Consider the following 19285-nt stretch of genomic DNA (forward strand, 5'->3'; position numbering starts at 1 on the left):
TGCCCAGGCTGGAGTGCAGTGGTGCGATCTTGACTTGCTGCAGCCTCCGCCTCCTGGGTTCAAGCGATTCTCCTGCCTCAGCCTCCTGAGTAGCTGGGACTACAGGTGCATGCCACCATGCCCAGCTAATTTTTTGTATTTTTAGTAGAAACAGGGTTTCACCATGTTAGCCAGGAATATCTCGATCTCCTGACCTTGTGATCCGCCCACCTCGGCCTCCCAAAGTGCTGGGATTACATGCGTGAGCCATTATGCCCGGCCCAAAAACATTTCTTAGTTTTAAAAAGAGAAAATAGGCTGGGCAAGGTGGCTCACACCTATAATCCCAGCACTTTGGGAGGCGAGGCTGTTGGATCATGAGGTCAGGAGATTGGGACCATCCTGGCCAACATGGTGACACTCCGTCTCAACGAAAATACAAAAAAAAAAAAAATTAGCTGGGCAGGGTGGTGCATACCTGTAGTCCCAGCCACTCGGGAGGCTGAGGCAGAAGAATCACTTGAACCTGGGAGACGGAGGTTGCAGTGAGCCGAGATTGCGGCACTGCACTCCAGCCTGGCGACAGAGCAACAGAGCAAGACTCCGTCTCAAAAAAAAAAAAAAAAAAGAAAGAAAACAGAAAATATAGATATATAGATTACCAGAAGGCCCAGGGGATTACATACCTGTAAAAAGATTCTTGTTCATTTATTCAACAGTCTCTATTGGAAACCTTACAATCCCGGTTGACCTGCTATTATCTCTGTTTAGTTTGGTATTAAGCTGTCTCCTGACAGGACCTCAGTGGCTTTGTCATTTGTATTATCTGTATGTTTTCGGGCGTGAAGGAGGAAGACTGTGTTGGGAGGTGGGTGAGGGTTATGGGGAGGGAGGCTGCAGCGGCCAAACTTCTAAAAATATATTCCTTTTACATGGGCAAACGCATTTTCATTTCCACTTGCCTGATTTAAGTATGTGGCCTTGTCTTCTTGGAATTTACTTTTTTTTTCCTTTGAGATTGAGTCTCACTCTGTCACCCAGGCTGGAGCACAGTGGTGTGATCTCGGATCATTACAACCTCTGCCCACCCCACCGCCGGGTTCAAGCAATTCTCCTGCCTCGGCATCCCCAGTAGCTGTGATTACAGGCACCTACCACCACATCCCGCTAATTTTTGTATTTTTAGTAGAAACAGGGTTTTGCCATGTTGGCCAGGCTGGTCTCAAACTCCTGACCTCAGGTGATCCACCTGCCTCAGCCTCCTGAAGTGCTGGGATTACAGATGTGAGCCACCTGTGCCCAGCCGGAATTTACATATTTTTAACAATAGATTTCTAGAAAAGAGAGAGATAAGAGTAGAGAAAGAACAAGGACTGCAAAACAGAAAAACGGCCCAACAGGGTGGGCGGCAAGCCTCGACCTTGTTTTCACAGAGCAAATGTTGCTTCTCCCTCTCCCCCGCCCACCCCAGACTCACCAACTTCACTGTCCCTGCCCCCTGAGCACACCCTGCTGCCATGCTCACTCCGGTCCCCTTTAGCCTTAGATCTCTGCCAGGACTGCGGGCTCCAGGCTGCCAGCCACTTGCCTTGGGTGCCCTACAAATTCTGAGACCAGATCCAAGAACCAGACAACACAGAATAACAGGAGTACAAGCCCAAAGCATGCAAAATTCCCAAATCAAACCCAGCCCTCAGGGACCAGCTGTGCTCCAGGATGGAGGGACACAGAGACGCAAAGACAACCCAGGCCTCCGTGGCTCACCAGGGCACACAGCCAGCAGTGAAATGGTGTCAGAAAGGTATGCGCTCTGGGGCCAGCTATGGTGGTTCATGCCTATAACCCCAGCACTTTGCGAGGCCAAAGTGAGTGGATCACCTGAGGTCAGGAGTTCGAGACCAGCCTGGCCAACATGGTGAAACCCCATCTCTACTAAACACACAAAATTAGCCAGGCGTGGTGGTGGGCACCTGTAATCCCAGCTACTGGGGAGGCTGTAGCACCCAGAATCTCTTGAACCTGGGAGGCAGAGGTTACAGTGAACAGAGACTGTGCAACTACACTCCAGCCTGGGTGACAGAGTGACACTCCATCTCAAAAAAAAAAAAAAAAAAAAGGTATATTCTCTGGGCCCTCAGAGGAAGGAGCCATTAGTCTCTGGGTCAGATTCTGACCTGTGGCAATGAGGCCAAAGGCCTGGGGCCAGAGAACAGCCCATGGCCAGGCGGCGCACCCAGTGAGGGCAGGGGGTGCCTTAGGCTGGGCAGGCTGTGAAAGGCCAGAGCTGCCACCACTGGCTTCATCCCAGTCAGTGGTACTGAGTTTCAGATTTCAAGGGCCAGTACAAGTTCAACCAATCTTAGGGGACTTTAATTGGCCAAATAAGGCCAATTAAAACCCAAACCAAAAACGTGACACCAGCTACTGCTTCCTATTACCATTCTTTCCCAAAGGGCATTTAACACCAAGATGGTTGAGATGAGAAGAACTGAAAATGAAAGCCAGTCTTCTTCCCTCACTGAAGACAGCTAGCAATTGTCTACTGACATATAAGCAGTCGCTACATTGTCCCTGTGGTTCTTATTTCTCGGCAGACAAATGGAAACTTCCTCACTGAGTAGGGCTAGGAACCACAACTGTGGGACCAGTGAGAGAGTTACACCTGTGTGTGATTAGTAGATAGAAAAACTCAAGGCCGGGTGTGGTGGCTCACCCCTGTAATCCCAGCATGTTGGGAAGCCAAGGTGGGTGGATCACAAGGTCAGGAGTTTGAGACCATCCTGGCCAATATGGTGAAACCCTGTCTCTACATAATTAGCCGGGCATGATGGTGGGTACCTGTAGTCTCAGCTACTTGAGAGGCTGGGGCAGGAGAATCACTTGAACCCAGGAGGCAGAGGTTGCAGTGAGCCGAGATCGCGCCACTGTACTTTAGCCTCAGGCGACAGAATGAGACTCCATCTCAAAAAAAAGAACAACAAAAACTCAAAATGAGGTAAAATGTATGCGTGTCAGCCATGATGCCCACCGCAGGGTTTATGGCACCACCAGTGCAGTAGGATATAGCTGGTATTCCTCAGGAAGAAGAAAAGCTCCCATGGGTAAATTAGTTTGAGAAACACTGAGACTTTTTTTTTTTTAATAAAAAGAGGGAGTCTCGCTCTGTCACCTAAGCTGCAGTGCAGTGGCGTGTCTCCACTCACTGCAATTTCCACCTCCCGGGTTCAAGTGATTCTCCTGCCTCAGCCTCCCAAGTAGCTGGGATTACAGGAACATGCTACCACACCTAGCTATTTTTTAATTGTATTTTTAATTAATTAATTTTTTTGAGACGGAATTTCGATCTTGTCGCTCAGGCTGAAGTACAGTGCCACGATCTCAGCTCACTGCAACCTCCACCTCCTGGGTTCAAGTGATTCTCCTGACTCAGCCTCCAGAACAGCTGGGATTACAGGAACCCATCACCACACCCAGCTAATTTTTGTACTTTCAGTAGAGTCGGGGTTTCGCCATGTTGGCCAGGCTGGTCTTAAACTCCTGACCTCAGGTGATTTGCCCACCTCAGCCTCCCAAAGTGCTGGGATTACAGGCGTGAGACACCGCACCCAGGCAACACTGAGACCTTTAAAAAGTTATTAGTCATGCATTTATCGTGCAAGTGATCTATGAAGATCGGACTCCAATATGCAGTGTCCCTGTAATTAACGTGACGATGGAAACCTCTTATCAGTACTGACATAGACTGTAGGAGTCCTGAAGAAATTCATTCATTTTTCTTTTCTTTTCTTTTTTTTTTTTGAGATGGAGTCTTGTTCTGGTGCCCAGACTGAAGTGCAATGGTGTAATCTCTGCTCACTGCAACTTCCACCTCCCAGGTTCAAGTGGTTCTCCTGCTTCAGCCTTCTGGGTAGCTGGAACTATAGGCATGAGCCAGCATGCCTGGCTAATTTTTGTATTTTTAGTAGAGATGGGGTTTTGCTATGTTGGCCAGGCTGGTCTCGAACTCCTGACCTCAAGTGATCTGCCCACCTTGGCCTCCCAATGTGCTGAGATTATAGGCATGAGCCACCGTGCCTGCCCTCATTAATTATTTAGCAGGTGTGAGGTTAACATGGGTAAGATGAGAACAGCTGTGCAAGCCCCAGGAGCACCCAGCAAGTGTCAGCGAATGATGGCACCCACGCACCCGCCCAGCAGGCAACAGCCATGTACCTCCAGGTCAGAGTTGATGGAGAGGACCTCGGAGGAGCTGCTGGAAGACACTCGGACCCGGATGACCTGAACGGGAGGATATGACGGGGGCTCCTGCAGGGACGAATCTCCAGTGCTCGTCTGTCCATCACCTGGCAGCCTGGTGGCACTGCAGCCTGCCTACAAGGAATGTGAGAAAGGGCAGACAGGGACAGGTATTTTAGTCTTGGTGGATGAAGTGTCAAAGCATTCGCAAACTTCAGTGTTCAAAATGTACAAAAGGGTGTGCAGGGCAGCGTCCCCCTGTGCTCTCCTGCCTTGGCCATCCAGTTCTCCCCAGGGGCAGCCACTGCCCAGTGTCAAATGCACATACACATATTTCCCTTGCTTTCCAAAATGGTAGCACACACTCCATTCTCTCAAGCATCTTGCTTTTTTCCACCTAACACTTATGCCTTAGAGATAGTTCTAAATCAGAAGATTGGGGCAGGAGGGGTTGGTAGCATTTTAGGTGTTTCCAGTCTGTTTCACCAATCCCCTACTAATGGGTGTTTAGTGTGTTTCCAGCCTCTTGCAGTAAATTACACTGTACATCTAATATTTCAGGATAAAGGATAAATTCCTAGAGGTGGAATTGCTGGATTAAAGAGAGTATGTACATTTGAAATCTGCATAGCTACTGCTATAAATGTACCCCATAGAGGCTTTCCCCATGCCACCAGCAGGGAATGAAAGTGAGTTGGGATGAATTAGGAAGGTTTAAGGTAGAAAGGAACTTGTGAGATTTTCTCTCTGTGTATCTACCTACCTACCTACCTTCCTATCTATCTATCTATCCATCGCAGACCAAAGCTTCCTCACATGGGCTCACGTAGACTCCCTCAGAGATCTACAGAGCTCCACCAGCTGAACTTCTGGAGTCCTGCAGAATTCACATCATTCCACTGACACACAACAGGACAACCAACCTGCTTTCTAGACCAGCCTCTTCCACTAAATTAACCATGTGACCTAATGTATTGTTCATTTTCACGATGCTAATAAAGACATACCTGAGACTGGGAAGAGAAAGAGGTTTAATGGACTTACAGTTCCACATGGTTGCAGAGACCTCACAATCATGGTGGAAGGCAAGAAGGAACAAGTCACATTTTACACGGATGGCAGCAGGCAAAGAGAGAGCTTGTGCAAGGAGCTCCTCTTTTTAAAACTATCAGATCTCGTGAGACTTATTCACTGTCATGAGAACAGCAGGGGAAAGACCTGCCTCCATGATTCGATTACCTCCCACTGGGTCCCTCCCACAACACATGGAAATTCAAGATGAGATTTGAGTGGGGACACAGCCAAGCCACATCACCAAAGAAAGACAGTTGTCCTCTCTGAGTCTCAGTTACCTAATGTCTATAAAAGGGGATGATAGGAGATTGATCCAAGATGGCCGACCACTAACAGCTCAGGATTGTAGCTCCCAGTGAAAGCTCAGAGAACGAGACGACGCCACATCTTTAGACGAATTTTCGTCACTCACCGATCAGCCGATTCCCAGTGGAGGAGCCCCACGCGTCGCCAGCGCAACTCTTGTGGCCGCCGCAGCGGTTTTGCCGGCGTCTCGGCGCAGCAGCTCTTCATGCAGAGCCAACGGGACTGCCTCCCCTACTGACCGGAGTTTGGAGCTCCGGGAAGTCAGAGCCGCTTGTTGCGGACTCAAGAGGGAAGCCAGACCAGAGATTCCCGGGCAGAAGAGCACCATCAGTCTTATCGCTGCTATTTAGGCCGCCACAGTGGGTTGCTCAGATCCCAGCACTGGGAATCAATAAGTCTGACGTCGACTCAGAAACCTAATTAGAAAGGCAGTTTATCTAAAATGAAGGGAAAAAAGCAGCCTAAGAAGGCCGAGTATACTCAAAATCAGAACCCATCAGCAACGGAACAAGCCCTGATGGAAAAGGACTCATCAGCAACCGAACAAGCCCTGATGGAAAAGGACTCATCAGTAACGGAACAAGCCCTGATGGAAAAGGACTGTGTTCCATTATCTGAAGTAGGCTTTAAAAGGTGGATGATAAGAAACTTCTAGGAATTAAAGGAACTTGTTCTAACCCAATGTAAAGAAACTAAGAACTTGGAAAAAAGGTTCGATGAAATGTTGAAAAGAATAGACAATATAGAGAGGAATACAAATGAACTTATGGAGTTGAAAAATACAACACGAGAACTTAGTGAAATATGTACAAGCTTAAACAGCCAAATGGATCAAGCAGAAGAAAGGGTATCAGAGGTCGAAGACCAACTTAATGAAACAAAACGACAAGACAAGAATAGAGAAAAATGGATAAAAAGGAATGAGCAAAGTCTCCAAGCAATATGGGACTATGTGAAAAGACCTAATATACGCTTGATTGGTGTACCTGAATGTGACGGAGAGAATGAATTCAAGCTGGAAAATACTCTCCAGGACATTATCCAGGAAAATTTTCCTAATTTAGCAAAGCAGGACACTATTCAACCCCAGGCAATACAGAGAACACCACAAAGATATTCCTCAAGAAGACCAACCCCAAGGCACATAATCGTTAGATTCACCAAGATCGAAACGAAGGGAGAAAATATTAAGGGCAGCCAGAGAGAAAGATCAAGTTACCCATAAAGGTAAGCCTATTAGGCTTACAGCAGATCTCTCAACGGAAACCCTACAAGCTAGAAGAGAGTGGGGGCCAATATTCAATATACTTAATCAACAGAACTTTCAGCCCAGAATTTCATATCCTGCCAATTTAAGCTTTACATTTGAAGGAAAAATAAAATCTTTTAGGAACAAGCAAGTACTCAGAGATTTTATTACCACCAGGCCTGCTTTACAAGAACTTCTAAGAGAAGCATTATACACAGAAAGGAACAACCAGTATGACCCTTTCTAAAAATACACCAAAAAGTAAAGAGCATTAACATAAAGAAGAATTTTCATCAACGAAAGGACAAAATAGCCAGTTAATATCAAAGGGCAGCAACCCTAAACTTAAATCGACCAAATCTCCCAATCAAAAGATACAGACAAAATCTAACAGTATATCCAAAGATATACATAGACTCAAAATAAAGGGTTGGAAAAAAAAAAACGTACCAACCAAATGGAGAGCAAAAATAAATAAAAAGGAGGAGTTGCAATTTTCATACTTGACAAAATAGATTTCAAAGCTACAAGGATACAAGGGTAAAAGGATTAATGTAATAATAAGAGATCTTAACACCCAGATACATAAGACCCATAATGAGATTTAGATTCAAAGAGACAGAAAATTGATAACGATATCCGGGACTGGAACTAAGATCCAGAACAAATAAACTCAATAGAGCTCTCCATTTTAAACACACAAAATATACATTATCCACAAAATCTAACGATATATCTAAAGATATACAAAGACTCAAAACAAGGGGATGGAAAAAAACTCACCAACCAAATGGAGAGCAAAAATAAATAAATAAAAAGCAGGAGTTGCAATTCTCACACTTAATAAAATAGATTTCAAAGCTACAAGGATGCAAGGGTAAAAGGATTAATGTAACAATAAGAGATCTTAACACCCAGATACATAATAAGACCCATAATGAGACTCAGATTCAACGAGACAAAAAATTGATAACGATATCCAGGACTTGAACTCAGAGCCAGAACAAATAAACACAATAGAGGTCTCCATTTTAAACACATAAAATATGCATTAACCACTTTAAACATTCAAAATATTGATCGGCCATTATTGAAACCCATTTTAGGAATGAAGTAATATTCCTTTTTCCCTCTTTTTCTTTTTTTCCCCTTCTTTTTCTCTTTTTCCCTAAAAAAAAAAAAGACACAGACACAGATATAGATACATCTGTAGATGGAAACACAGACACAGACACAGATATAGACACAGATGTAGACACAGATGCAGTTACCTACATAGACAAAAAAAAAAAAAAAAAAAAAGGAGGCTGCCTGCCTCAGCCTCCCAAAGTGTTGGCATCACAGGCATAAGCCACCTTATCCAGCCTAGATTTTTTTTTTTTAATTAGTAACAACGTTTTTGCGGGTGGTATGGGTTGAGTATCTCTCTCTCTTTTTTTAAAAAAAATAAATAAATAAATAAAAGGGGATGATAATCCCTGCTTCACCTCCAGTGAGGGGGTGTCATAGGGCTCAGATGTAGATGCTCTGGATGCATGAGAAGAATGGCTATGAGTACTTGACCCAAATCAAGCAGGGCTTCTGCCCTTGATATGTTAAGTGCACAGGTTCACATGAGAGTCAGCTGGATGGGCAGAGAAAATCTACAAGAGAAACAAAGGTAGCATTCTGGAAGCAGCCCAGGAACACAGGGGAGGGCCACGCTGCTGCCCAGCTGGGAAGGATGCTGAAACAGAAGGCTCTGGATGGGAGTGGGGAAGAGATGCCTCCCAGGAACAACAATGACATGTTCTATAAATGCCCAGGGCCTGACCACACCCAAGTCAACAGATAAAACAGTTTTCAAAGGCTCCAAGCCAAGGATGTGAGTTGATCCATGTGGCCCCGTGCACCTCTGCCTCTCTGGAGGCTCAGCCTGAACCACGGCACTGCTCCCCCTGCGTCTCCTGGAAAATCACTCCATAGGACCAGTGCTCAGGTGGTTGCTGGGAAAACAAGGGAACACCTCTGCAGCTCTCCTCACCCAGTTCCAGATGGCCCTTCCAACGGGATACGCATCAGAGCACATGGCCAGCAAGGGTACCTGTTTCTCCCAATCTTGCCCATTGGGACATTCACATTACACAATGTTACAACAATGTTTAAAACTGCTAATGGAGCAGGTACAAAATGGCAGCACGGAGGGCATATGCTCTTTATAAAAGCCCAGGTCCCCGAATTGGACAGGCTTGGTTTGAATCCTGTCTCTGTGGTTTTTCTAACTGTAGGGTCTTGGGCAAGTTACTTAACCTCTGTGCCTCAATTTAAAATAACATTATTAATTGTTAATAAAATAATAATAATAGGTATAGGCCAGGTGCAGTGGCTCACACCTGTAATCCCAGCACTTTGGGAGGTCATGGCAGGCAGATCCCTTGAGGTCGGAAATTCAAGAACAGCCTGGACAACATGGCAAAACCCATTCTCTACTAAAAATACACACACATACACACAGTAGCCAGGCGTGGTGGCGTGTGCCTGCAGTCTCAGCTGTTTGGCAGGCTGAGGCACGAGAATCGAGAATCTCTTGAACACAGGAGGTGTGGGTCACAGTGAGTTGAGATTGTGCCACTGCACTCCAGCCTAGGCAACAGAGTGAGACTCTGCCTCAAAAAAATAAAAAAAGAAAAGAAAAGAAAATAGAAATAATATTAGTATCTCTCTGCTCTGGTTTGGAAGTGGTTCGTTTGACTCCGCCGAGTCTCATGTTGAAATGTGAGTTCAGTGTTGGAAGTGGGGACCGGTGGGAGCATTTGGGTCGTGGGGAAGAGCCCTTCTGAGTGGCTTGGTACGATTCTCACATGAGTGAGTTCTCACTTTGTTCTGCAAGAACTGCTTGTTAGAAAGAGCCTGGCACCCCCTCCTCCCTCTCTTGCCATGTGGAACCTGCTCCCTTTTGCCTTCCTCCATGAGTGGAAGCAGCCTGAGGCCTCATCAGTGCAGAAGCTGGTGCCACGTAAACACGCAGAACCATAAGCCACAGAAATTTCCTTTCTTTCTAAATTACCCAGCTGCAGGTATTCCTTTATGGTAATGTGAAACAGACTAGGACACTTCCTCATAAAGTTGTTAGGATAATTTTTATTAACACTTACATGGTAAGTAGTATTATTTTATTTTTATTTATTTTTTATTTTTTTGAGACAGAGTCTGGCTCCGTCACCCAGGTGGAGTGCAGTGGCATGATCTTGGCTCACTGCAACCTCCGCCTCCTGGGTTCAAGCAATTCTCCTGCCTCAGCCTCCCGAGTGGTTGGGACTACAGTTGCCCGCCACCATGCCTGGCTAATTTTTTTGTATTTTTAGTAGAGACGGGGTTTTACCTTTTGGTCAGGCTGGTCTCGATCTCCTGACCTCAAATGATCCACTTGCCTTGGCTTCCCAAAGTGCTGGGATTACAGGCGTGAGCCACTGCACCCAGTCAGTAGTAGTATTTTTTTAAGAATAAACTACCGTTTATCAAGCGTTTACTTGGTGTCAGCCATTATGCCAAGTAAAAGACTGTATGGCACAGAGGTCAATGGCACAAACTCAGGTAGAGGCGGGTCTGAATCTGGTTCTATCACCAACAAACTGTGTGACCTTGAGCGGGTCACTTAACTGCTCCAAGCCCCAATTTCCTTATCTGTGCAATGAGTATAACAGTTCAGGAGTCGGCTGTGGGGAGTTAATCTGTGTAATCTGTGTAAAGCGTTAGACCAGTACCCTAACTCATAAGTACCATGGAAGCGTTGGCTGCTGTTCTTTACTCAGAGCCTGGCAAGTCCGTCCCCCTCAGTAGATAGGCTATGAGGGGAGGGGTGCCCCCAGCGCTGAGGGAGGTGCCTGCCAGCCCGGGTGGACCATGGGGCGTGGGGCTTCTTCGTCTTGCCCTCTGATGGACACAGAAGGAAGAAGCTGGATGGAATCTTGAAGACACCCCTGTGGGCTTCGGTGGGAGAGAATGAAGGTGGAACACACTCTTCTTTCATGGAGTCTGTTTCCCAAGAATCCTGCCAAGACTGAGCTCCAGGAAGGGTTAAAGTGAATACAACTTTTACACTATTCTTCCGAAGTCCCATGAAGTATAACTTTCCAGAGCAGGCTGGGCACCGTGGGTCATGTCTGTAATCCCAGCACTCTGGGAGGCTGAGGTGGGTGGATCACCTGAGGTAGGGAGTTCGAGACCAGTCTGACCAACATGGAGAAATCCCATCTCTACTAAAAATACAAAATTAGCTGGGTGTGGTGGCACACGCCTATAATCCCAGCTACTGGGGAGGCTGAGGCAGGAGAATCCCTTGAACCCTGAAGGCGGAGTTTGTAGTGAGCTGAGATCACACCATTGCACGCCAGCCTGGGCAATGAGAGGGAAACTCCAACTCAAAAAAAAAAAAAAAAAAAAAACACCAACTTTTCAGTGCAAAGCTCTGCCCAGATGCTGCAGGAACTCCCATGCCTTCCCAAGAGATTCCCCGGATGCCCCGCCTCCTCCCTCCCTTCGGAAGGATGGTTTCACGGCTGAGGCGGGCTCCTAGCTGTAAAGGCATGCTCTGAATCTCTCTGAACTTCGCGTAGGTCATACACCAGGTTCTGATCACCCAGTATCCAGGGAGCAACAATGGCAAAGAACAAAACCTCTCTCTCAGGCTCAGACTCTCTGCAGGTACCTGTGAGTCTGGGCGGCCTGGCGGGGCCCTCACCACTGGACCATGTATTCAGAACACACCTTTACTGAGCGCCTGGGACTGCAATGGTACAAGCACCAGGAGTCAACAAGACAGGAGATAAAGTATACACCTCAGCAGAAGGCAGACAAACCAAAGTAAAAGACAGTGATAAGTGCTTTGCAGAGAATTGAAACCGGTAATAAAATAGAGTGTAGGACAGAGGGGTCCTACTTCAGACGTGGTAGTAAGAGCTTTGGAGCAGACATTTATGCTGAAGCTGGAAAGACAAGAAAAGGTAGCCGTGTGAAAAATTGGGAGGAAGAGCATTCTGGGCAGAGGAATGGAGAGAAACTCTGTGTAGCTAGACAAGAATGAAAAGGAGATGAGAGGTGGAGTCTTGCTGTGTTGTCCAGGCTGGTCTCAAACTCCTGGCCTCAAGTGATACTCCTACCTCAGGTTCCCAAAGCATTGGGATTACAGGTGTGGGCCACTGAGAGCCCTGGCCTGTTTTTTTTTTTGGTTTTTTTTTTTTTTTTTGAGACTGAGTCTTGCTCTGTCGCCCAGGCTGAAGTGCAGTGGCGTGATCTCAGCTCACTCAGCTCACTGCAGCTTCCACCTCCTGGGTTCGAGAGATTCTCCTGTCTCAGCCTCCGAGTAACTGGGACTACAGGCACGTGCCACCACACCTGGCTAATTTTTTTTTTTTTTTTTTGGTATTTTTAGTAGAGACGGGATTTCACCTTTTTAGCCAAGATGGTCTCTATCTCCTGACCTCGTGATCCGCCCACCTGGCCTCCCAAAGTGCTGGGATTACAGGCGTGAGCTACCGCGCCTGGCCAGGAGTGTTTTAAACAAGAGGAACAAGATGTCATTTACATTTGTGAATGATTCTTCTGGCTGCTTGTTAGAGATGGGCAGGGCAGGACCAGAGGAGAAGTGGAGAGGATGATCAGCCAGGAGGCCGAGGCACTGAAGACCTAGTTTAAATAAGGAAGCATTTACAGGACTCTTAAAAGGAATGGATGGGCATGTGGGTGGGGCCGAGGAAAGAGGAATTTTGGGCTTAAGCCACTGCATAGACAATGCGTCATTTACTGAGATGAGGATGGGCAGAGGAGCCGGTCTGGGCATGGAAATCCAGAATTCTGTGTTGGACACGGTAACTGAAATGCCATATGGTGACAGCTGAATGGGCAGCTGGGCAGCTGAGATGGGAGCTGAGGGGAGGGGTAAGGACGGAGACATGAACCGGGGAAGTCAGCAAGCACTGATATGCAGAGCGAGGCGACTGTGGGACTGCAGGGGTCCGCCAGGAGCAGGGAGCCTGCCTGGGACAGGGTGTTGGACTCCCTCTCTACAGTCCAGCTTACAGGAGGAGCCAGCAGAGGCTGCGAGGAAAGAAGAGCCTGTGAAGGGGCAGAAAGCACAGAAGAGTGCGGGCCACAGGCGCCGGGAGCAGCCGGTGGCCAGGTGCAAAGCTCTGGAATCTCAGAATGCAATGACGGCGGATTTAGCAGCTTGGAGGTCATTGGTAACCTTGACAAGAACCGTCTGGGTGGAACTGTGGGACATGGGGCGAACTTCTCATCACCTCTTTCCCAATCCTCTTCCTCATGAGGACCCCTCGTGTAGAACTCAGGGAGTCATCCGGAGCCCCCGCCTCACCCGCACCTCCTCACCCCTCCAATGCTCCACTTCCCATCTCTCTCAACTCTGTCTCTGCTTCTCCACCTGCTCCACCCTCTGTTTAAGTCACACTGCCTCTTTCTCAGGCTTCGGACTGGCCCTGACAGGCTGCTCAGCTGCTAGTCTCCTCTGCCCCAGGCCACCCACAACAACTTCCCAGAATGGCTCTAAAATACACATCTGACCCGGAGTCTCCAGTTCTCAAGCCTCCCGATTCCCATCACCCTCAAGATGATAGGTAGACTCCACGTCTAAATGACCCGACCCCTTCCTTCACCCTTTCATCTCCCCTCACTCCCGAAGGGTACCAGCATATGCCACCCCAAAATATGCCTCTTTAGCATATGGATTCTTTTTTTTTTTTCTTTTTGTTTTAGATGGAGTTTCACTCTCGTTGCCCAGGCTGTAGTGCAGTGGTGCGATCTCGGCTCACAGCAACCTCTGCCTCCCAGGTTCAAGCAATTCTCCTGTCTCAGCCTCCTGAGTAGCTGGGATTACAGGCATGTGACACCATGCCTAACTAATTTCTTATATTTTTAGTAGAGACGGGATTTCACCATGATGGCCAGGCTGGTCTCCAACTCCTGACCTCAGGTCATCTGCCTGCCTCGGCCTCCCAAAGTGCTGGGATTACAGGCGTGAGCCACCGCGCCCGGCCAGCATATGGATTCTTTAGATTTAAAGGTATTTGAAAAGCAACAGGAGCTATTAACATCCCCTAACTGCCTGAAAATCGAGTATAAATTTTCCCTTTCTTAAAGGAAATTTCTATTTATAAAGGAAATTTCCATTTGTAAAGATATTTCTGCACCAGGAAGAGAGCTACTTCTGGAGACGACTCCTGTCACCCGAGACTCTTTCTTAGCTGTATAGCAAGACAGCCCTTACTTATCACACAGGTCCTCCCTCAGCTCGCCTCCCACCCCGGAACCCTAAGCCTCTTTTCCTTTATTCAGCCTGATATGGTATATAAGCCTCCATCGTCTGGCCACCTCCTTGAGCCACAGTTTTCTTTGTAAATTTCCATGTACAAATAACTAAAGCTGGTTTTTTTCTCGTTAGTCTGTTTCATCAGTTATGAGGGTACAGAGAAAATATTTTTCTCTCCAACACCCCCACCTGGAGAGCTCCTTTTTTACCTGCTTCTTTGCTTTGTCTTACTCATCCCTCAGCTAAAGCATCACCTCCTCCGGAAGCCTTCCATGACTGCTTCCCACCCTCTTGGGCCCCTGGATGTGACTGATGGCCACTCACCTGCTGCACAGGCTCGATGGTCAGCTCCATGTAGCGATTGATTGCTGTCATTGTCCTCAGTGACTTGCAGTGTGACAGTGTGGTGAGAGGCACCCAATCCGAATTCTTGCAAGTAGAGGCAGGGAGACAGAAAGGAGAATTCTCAAAGTCAGGAGGCATTTTCTAAAAACAAGGTCACATTTTATCCAAAAGAATCCCCGTGGTATTTTCTGTTTTTTTTTTTGTTTTGTTTTGTTTTGTTTTTTACAGCACATCTCACTTTCTGCTTCCTATAAGATGTATCTTATCTTTCTCTTTGATGTGACAAATTTTGCAGCACAGTAGCATCAGCTAGGAATCTTTATTTTTTATGTTTTTAATTTTTTTGTAGGGACAAGTCTCACTGTGTTGTCCAGGTTTTTCTTGAACCCCTGGGCTCACGTGATCCAGGAGTGATCCTCCCAATGTGCTGGGACTATAGGCATGAGTCACCACACCTGGTTGGTTTTGTGTTTTAAGATCACTGAGCAGCGATCTGCAGTGAGCTGTGATCGAGGCACTACACTCCAGCCTAGGTGACAGAACGAGACCCTGTCTTCCAAACAAAACGACGAATACTTACTTCCCACTTACAGAGATTCTGATTTCATTGGTACGAGATGTAACCAAAAAAGTGGATAGTTTAAACGCTCCCCAGATGATTCTAACATGCAGCAAAATGTGGGAACCACTGCAAGAGGTGCCAAATAAGGGCTTTTGCAAAGCTGTGGTTCTCTACCTTTGGTGCACATCAGAAGCACCCTGTGGGCTTGCTAAAATACAGATTGCAGCCGGGCACAGCGGCTCACACCTGTAATCCCAGTGCTTTGGGAGGCGGAGGTAGGCAGATCACCTGAGGTCAGGAGTTCACCACCAGCCTGGCCAACATGGTGAAACCCCATTTCTACTGAAAATACAAAAATTGTCCAGGTGTGGTGCCGGGCACCTGTAATCCCAGCTACTTGGGAGGCTGAGGCAGGAGAATCGCTTGAATCCAGGAGGCAGAAATTGCAATAAGGTGAGATCATGCCACTGCACTCCAGCCTGTGCAACAGAGTGAGACTCCATCTCAAAAATAAATAAAATACATATTGCTGGACCACACCCTCAGTTTCAGATTCGGGAGATCTGCGTGGAGCCCTCGAATCTGCATTTCTAACATTTCCTAGGTAATCCTGGTTTAGGGCCACTGCTCTGAAGGATTGCTAAAGAGAGACTCCAAAGGCTTCTACTTCTCTCTTCAGAATTTCAAGACACACAGCGCCCTGTTACTATTTTGGCCCCCTTTTGGGATACAATTTCCTAACAGTTGCTAGAACGAAATGAAAATAACTTCCCACTAGGGCCTTCACTGGGAACTTGGATCTCTGGTCTGAGGACCTATATAAAACGCTTTCATCTGTCATATACACACACCATGATCTATTTCATTGACTCAGTCAGATCACATTGGTAAGCCATTTGCAGAACATTCGGAGGAGCAGTTTTCATTCTTGTTGGTCCAAATGCACTCCCCATTACTGCCTCCATCCTGGTCACAAAGGAGGTTCATTCACAGCCTCATTCCCACTCTCTGTGAGAGGAGTCAGTAGTGAAGAGTTCAGGTAATACATGAGAAATTTTTTTCCAAAATAAATAAATAAATAAAAGGGCCGAGAATGGTGGCTCACGCCTGTGATCCCAGTGCTTTGGGAGGCCGAGGCGGGCTGATCACCTGAGGTCAGGAGTTCAAGACCGGACTGACCGACAAGGAAAAACCCCGTCTCTACTAAAAATACAAAATTAGCCCGGCATTGTGGCACATGCCTGTAGTCCCAGCTATTCGGGAGGCTGAGGTAGGAGAATTGCTTGAACCCGGGAGGCAGAGGTTGTGGTGAGCTGAGATTGCACCATTGCACTCCAGCCTGGGCAACAAGAGTGAAACTCTGTCTTAAAAAAAAAATCTTAGAAAAAAGGAAGCCACTTTATATTCAAGTCCTTATAGGCTTTCTTTGAGGTGCTTTCTCAACTATTTGGAACCAAAGACTTTTCTTTTCTTTTTTTTTTGAGACGGAGTCTCGCTGTTGTTGCCCAGACTGGAGTGCAATGGTGTGATCTCGGCTCACCACAACCTCCGCCTCCTGGGTTCAAGCAGTTCTCCTGCCTCAGCCTCCCAAGTAGCTGGGACTACAGGCGCGCGCCACCATGCCCAGCTAATTTTTGTATTTTTAGTAGAGACGGGGTTTCACCTTGTTGACCAGGATGGTCTCGATCTCTTGACCTTGTGTTCCACCCGCCTCGGCCTCCCAAAGTGCTGGGATTATAGGTGTCAGCCACCGCGCCCGGCCCCAAAGACTTTTGATGAAGACAAATGGCTTCAATTAGAATAGAATAAGTTCTGGCTACTTATAGAGATCACCTATTTGAATCAATAAAAGGGGACATGTTAACTTTTGGCAGTGGCATGACATAATTATAAAGGTTTGATATTACGGTAAACAACATTTTTACTTTTTATTTATATATTGAGACAGAGTTTCACTTTGTTGCCCAGGCTGGACTGCAGTGGCACAATCTCAGCTCACTGCAACTTCCTCCTCCTGGGTTCAAGTGATTCTCCTGTCTCAGCCTCCTGAGTAGCTGGGACTACAGGCGCCCACCACCACGCCTGGCTGATTTTTTGTATTTTTAGTAGAGATGGGGTTTCACCATGTTGCCAAGGATGGTCTCGAACTCCTGTGCTCTGGCAATCTGCCCATCTAGGCCTCCCCAAGTGCTAGCATGACAGGCGTGAGCCACTGCGCCCAGCCTAAACAACACTTTTAAAGATCAGCTTTTAGCACTATCATCAACAACAACAAAAAGCAATAGAGTAAGCAGTTACATTCCAGTGACCATAAATAGGAAATGGGTCTTTGTGGCTTGAGAAAACTTTGTGGAGACAACACCACAAGCCGATTCCCAAAGGCTGTATCATAGCTGAGCATGATGACAGCCTCTGGAGCACTGTTAGGTGGTGGTAACGACGTAGATGTTAAAGATGCCTGTGAAAGTGGGAATACGGTTTTTGGAGAAGTATGAGTGAAAATCACAGAATTTATTTATTCACATTTTTGAGATGGAGTCTCCCTCTGGTGCCCAGGCTGGAGTGCAATGGTGTGATCTTAGCTCACCACAACCTCCGCCTCCCAGGTTCAAGTGATTCTCCTACCTCAGCCTCCCGAGCAGCTGGGACTACAGGCGTGCGCCACCACACCCAGCTAATTTTTTTTTTTTGTATTCTTAGTGAGCCAGGGTTTCACCATGTTGGCCAGGCTGGTCTCCAACTCTTGACTTCGTGATCTGCCTGCCTCAGCCTCCCAAAGTGCTGGGATTACAGAAGTGAGCCACCATGCCTGGCCCTGTTTATTTTTTTGAGATGGGGGTCTCACTCTGCAGTGGAATGCAGTGGTGCCATCTTGGCTCACTGCAACCTCTGCCTCCAGGATCGAGATCCTCCTGCCTCAGCCTCCTAAGTAGCTGGGACTATAGGCATGTGCCACCACACCTGGCCGATTTTTTGTATTTTTGGTAGAGACAGGGTTTCACCCTGTTGCCCAGGCTGGTCTTGAGCTCCTGAGCTCAACCAATCCGCCTGCCTTGGTTTCCCAAAGTGTTGGGATTACAGGTGTAGGCTAGAGCACCTGGCCGAAATCACATTATTTAAAAATAAATATATTAAGGTATGTAGCATGTGAATTTATATACCACTAAGTAAATTATTCAAAAGAATTCAGTGGGCATTTGACTATTTCATCTACATTGCTAAACATATATTAAGTAATTCAGTGATCAAAAAAACTTCAAAATATTTGTATAACTGGGAAAATGGAGGCTCCTATTGCATTCAGGGTTCCCTTAGCTTTGAACATAAACAGTAGCTTTTTAAAGTGACCAAGTGGGCTGGGCACCCTGGCTCATGCCTGTAATCCCAGCACTTTCAGAGGTGGAGGTAGGCAGATTACCTGAGGTCAGGAGTTTGAGACCAGCCTGGTCAACATGGTGAAACCCTGTCTCTACTAAAAATACAAAAAATTGGCCGGGTGCGGTGGCTCACACCTGTAATCCCAGCACTTTGGGAGGCGGGCAGATCACAAGGTCAAGCGATCAAGACCATCCTGGCCAACATGGTGAAACCCTGTCTATACTAAAAATACAAATATTAGCTGGGTGTGGTGGCACAAACCTATAGTCCCAGCTACTCAGGAGGCTGAGGCAGGAAAATGACTTGAACCCAGGAGGCGGAGGTTGCAGTGAGTTGAGATCTCGCTACTGTACTCCAGTCTGGTGACAGGGTGAGACTCCATCTAAAAAAAAAAAAAAATCAGCCAGGTGTGGTGGCATGTGTCTGTAATCCCAGCTACTCAGGAGGATAAGGCAGGAAAATCACTTGAAACCGGAAGGCAGAGGTTGCAGTGAGCTAAGACTGCATCACTGCACTCCAGCCTGAGCAACAGAGCGAGACTGCATCTCAAAAAACAAATAAATAAATAAAAATAAAGTAAAATAAAATACAAATAAAAATCAAGTGACCAACTGGCCAAGCAGGGAGGGACTTCCAGAATTCCTAAGTCCTATCCCTCACGGAGGCTCACTGCCCCGTCCACTCCATACCAGTAAACACAATGGGCCCGTTACATGTCATGTTAGGTTTAACCACTGTGTGTCAGCAACACAGGACAGCTGTCTGTCGCCTGCAGAGAACACTCGGCAGGCAGCTTTCACACGTCCACAGCATCCTGCTGTTTCTCAAGATACTGTTGCTGGGACCAGAGTTT

General features: G+C 47.0%; 1 protein-coding gene across 20 annotated transcripts in view; it reads right to left on the bottom strand.

The window, feature by feature from the left end:
* TMEM44 (transmembrane protein 44) overlaps window positions 1–19285 on the bottom strand; it is a 48661-nt gene that overhangs the window by 12034 nt on the left and 17342 nt on the right. For 11 of the 20 annotated variants that reach the window (XM_035274923.3, XM_035274929.3, XM_035274917.3 and 8 more), the window contains 2 exons: window positions 14472–14576; window positions 4192–4350 (listed from right to left, as the gene is read on the bottom strand). In XM_035274923.3, coding sequence (XP_035130814.2) covers window positions 4192–4350; window positions 14472–14576 — 264 coding nt within the window. The remainder of the gene's footprint in view (window positions 1–4191; window positions 4351–14471; window positions 14577–19285) is intronic. The other 9 variants (XM_078350539.1, XM_078350540.1, XM_035274930.3 and 6 more) reach the window with 1 other exon arrangement.

Source organism: Callithrix jacchus, chromosome 15 (genome assembly GCF_049354715.1).
Source record: "Callithrix jacchus isolate 240 chromosome 15, calJac240_pri, whole genome shotgun sequence".
Lineage (NCBI taxonomy): Eukaryota > Metazoa > Chordata > Mammalia > Primates > Cebidae > Callithrix > Callithrix jacchus.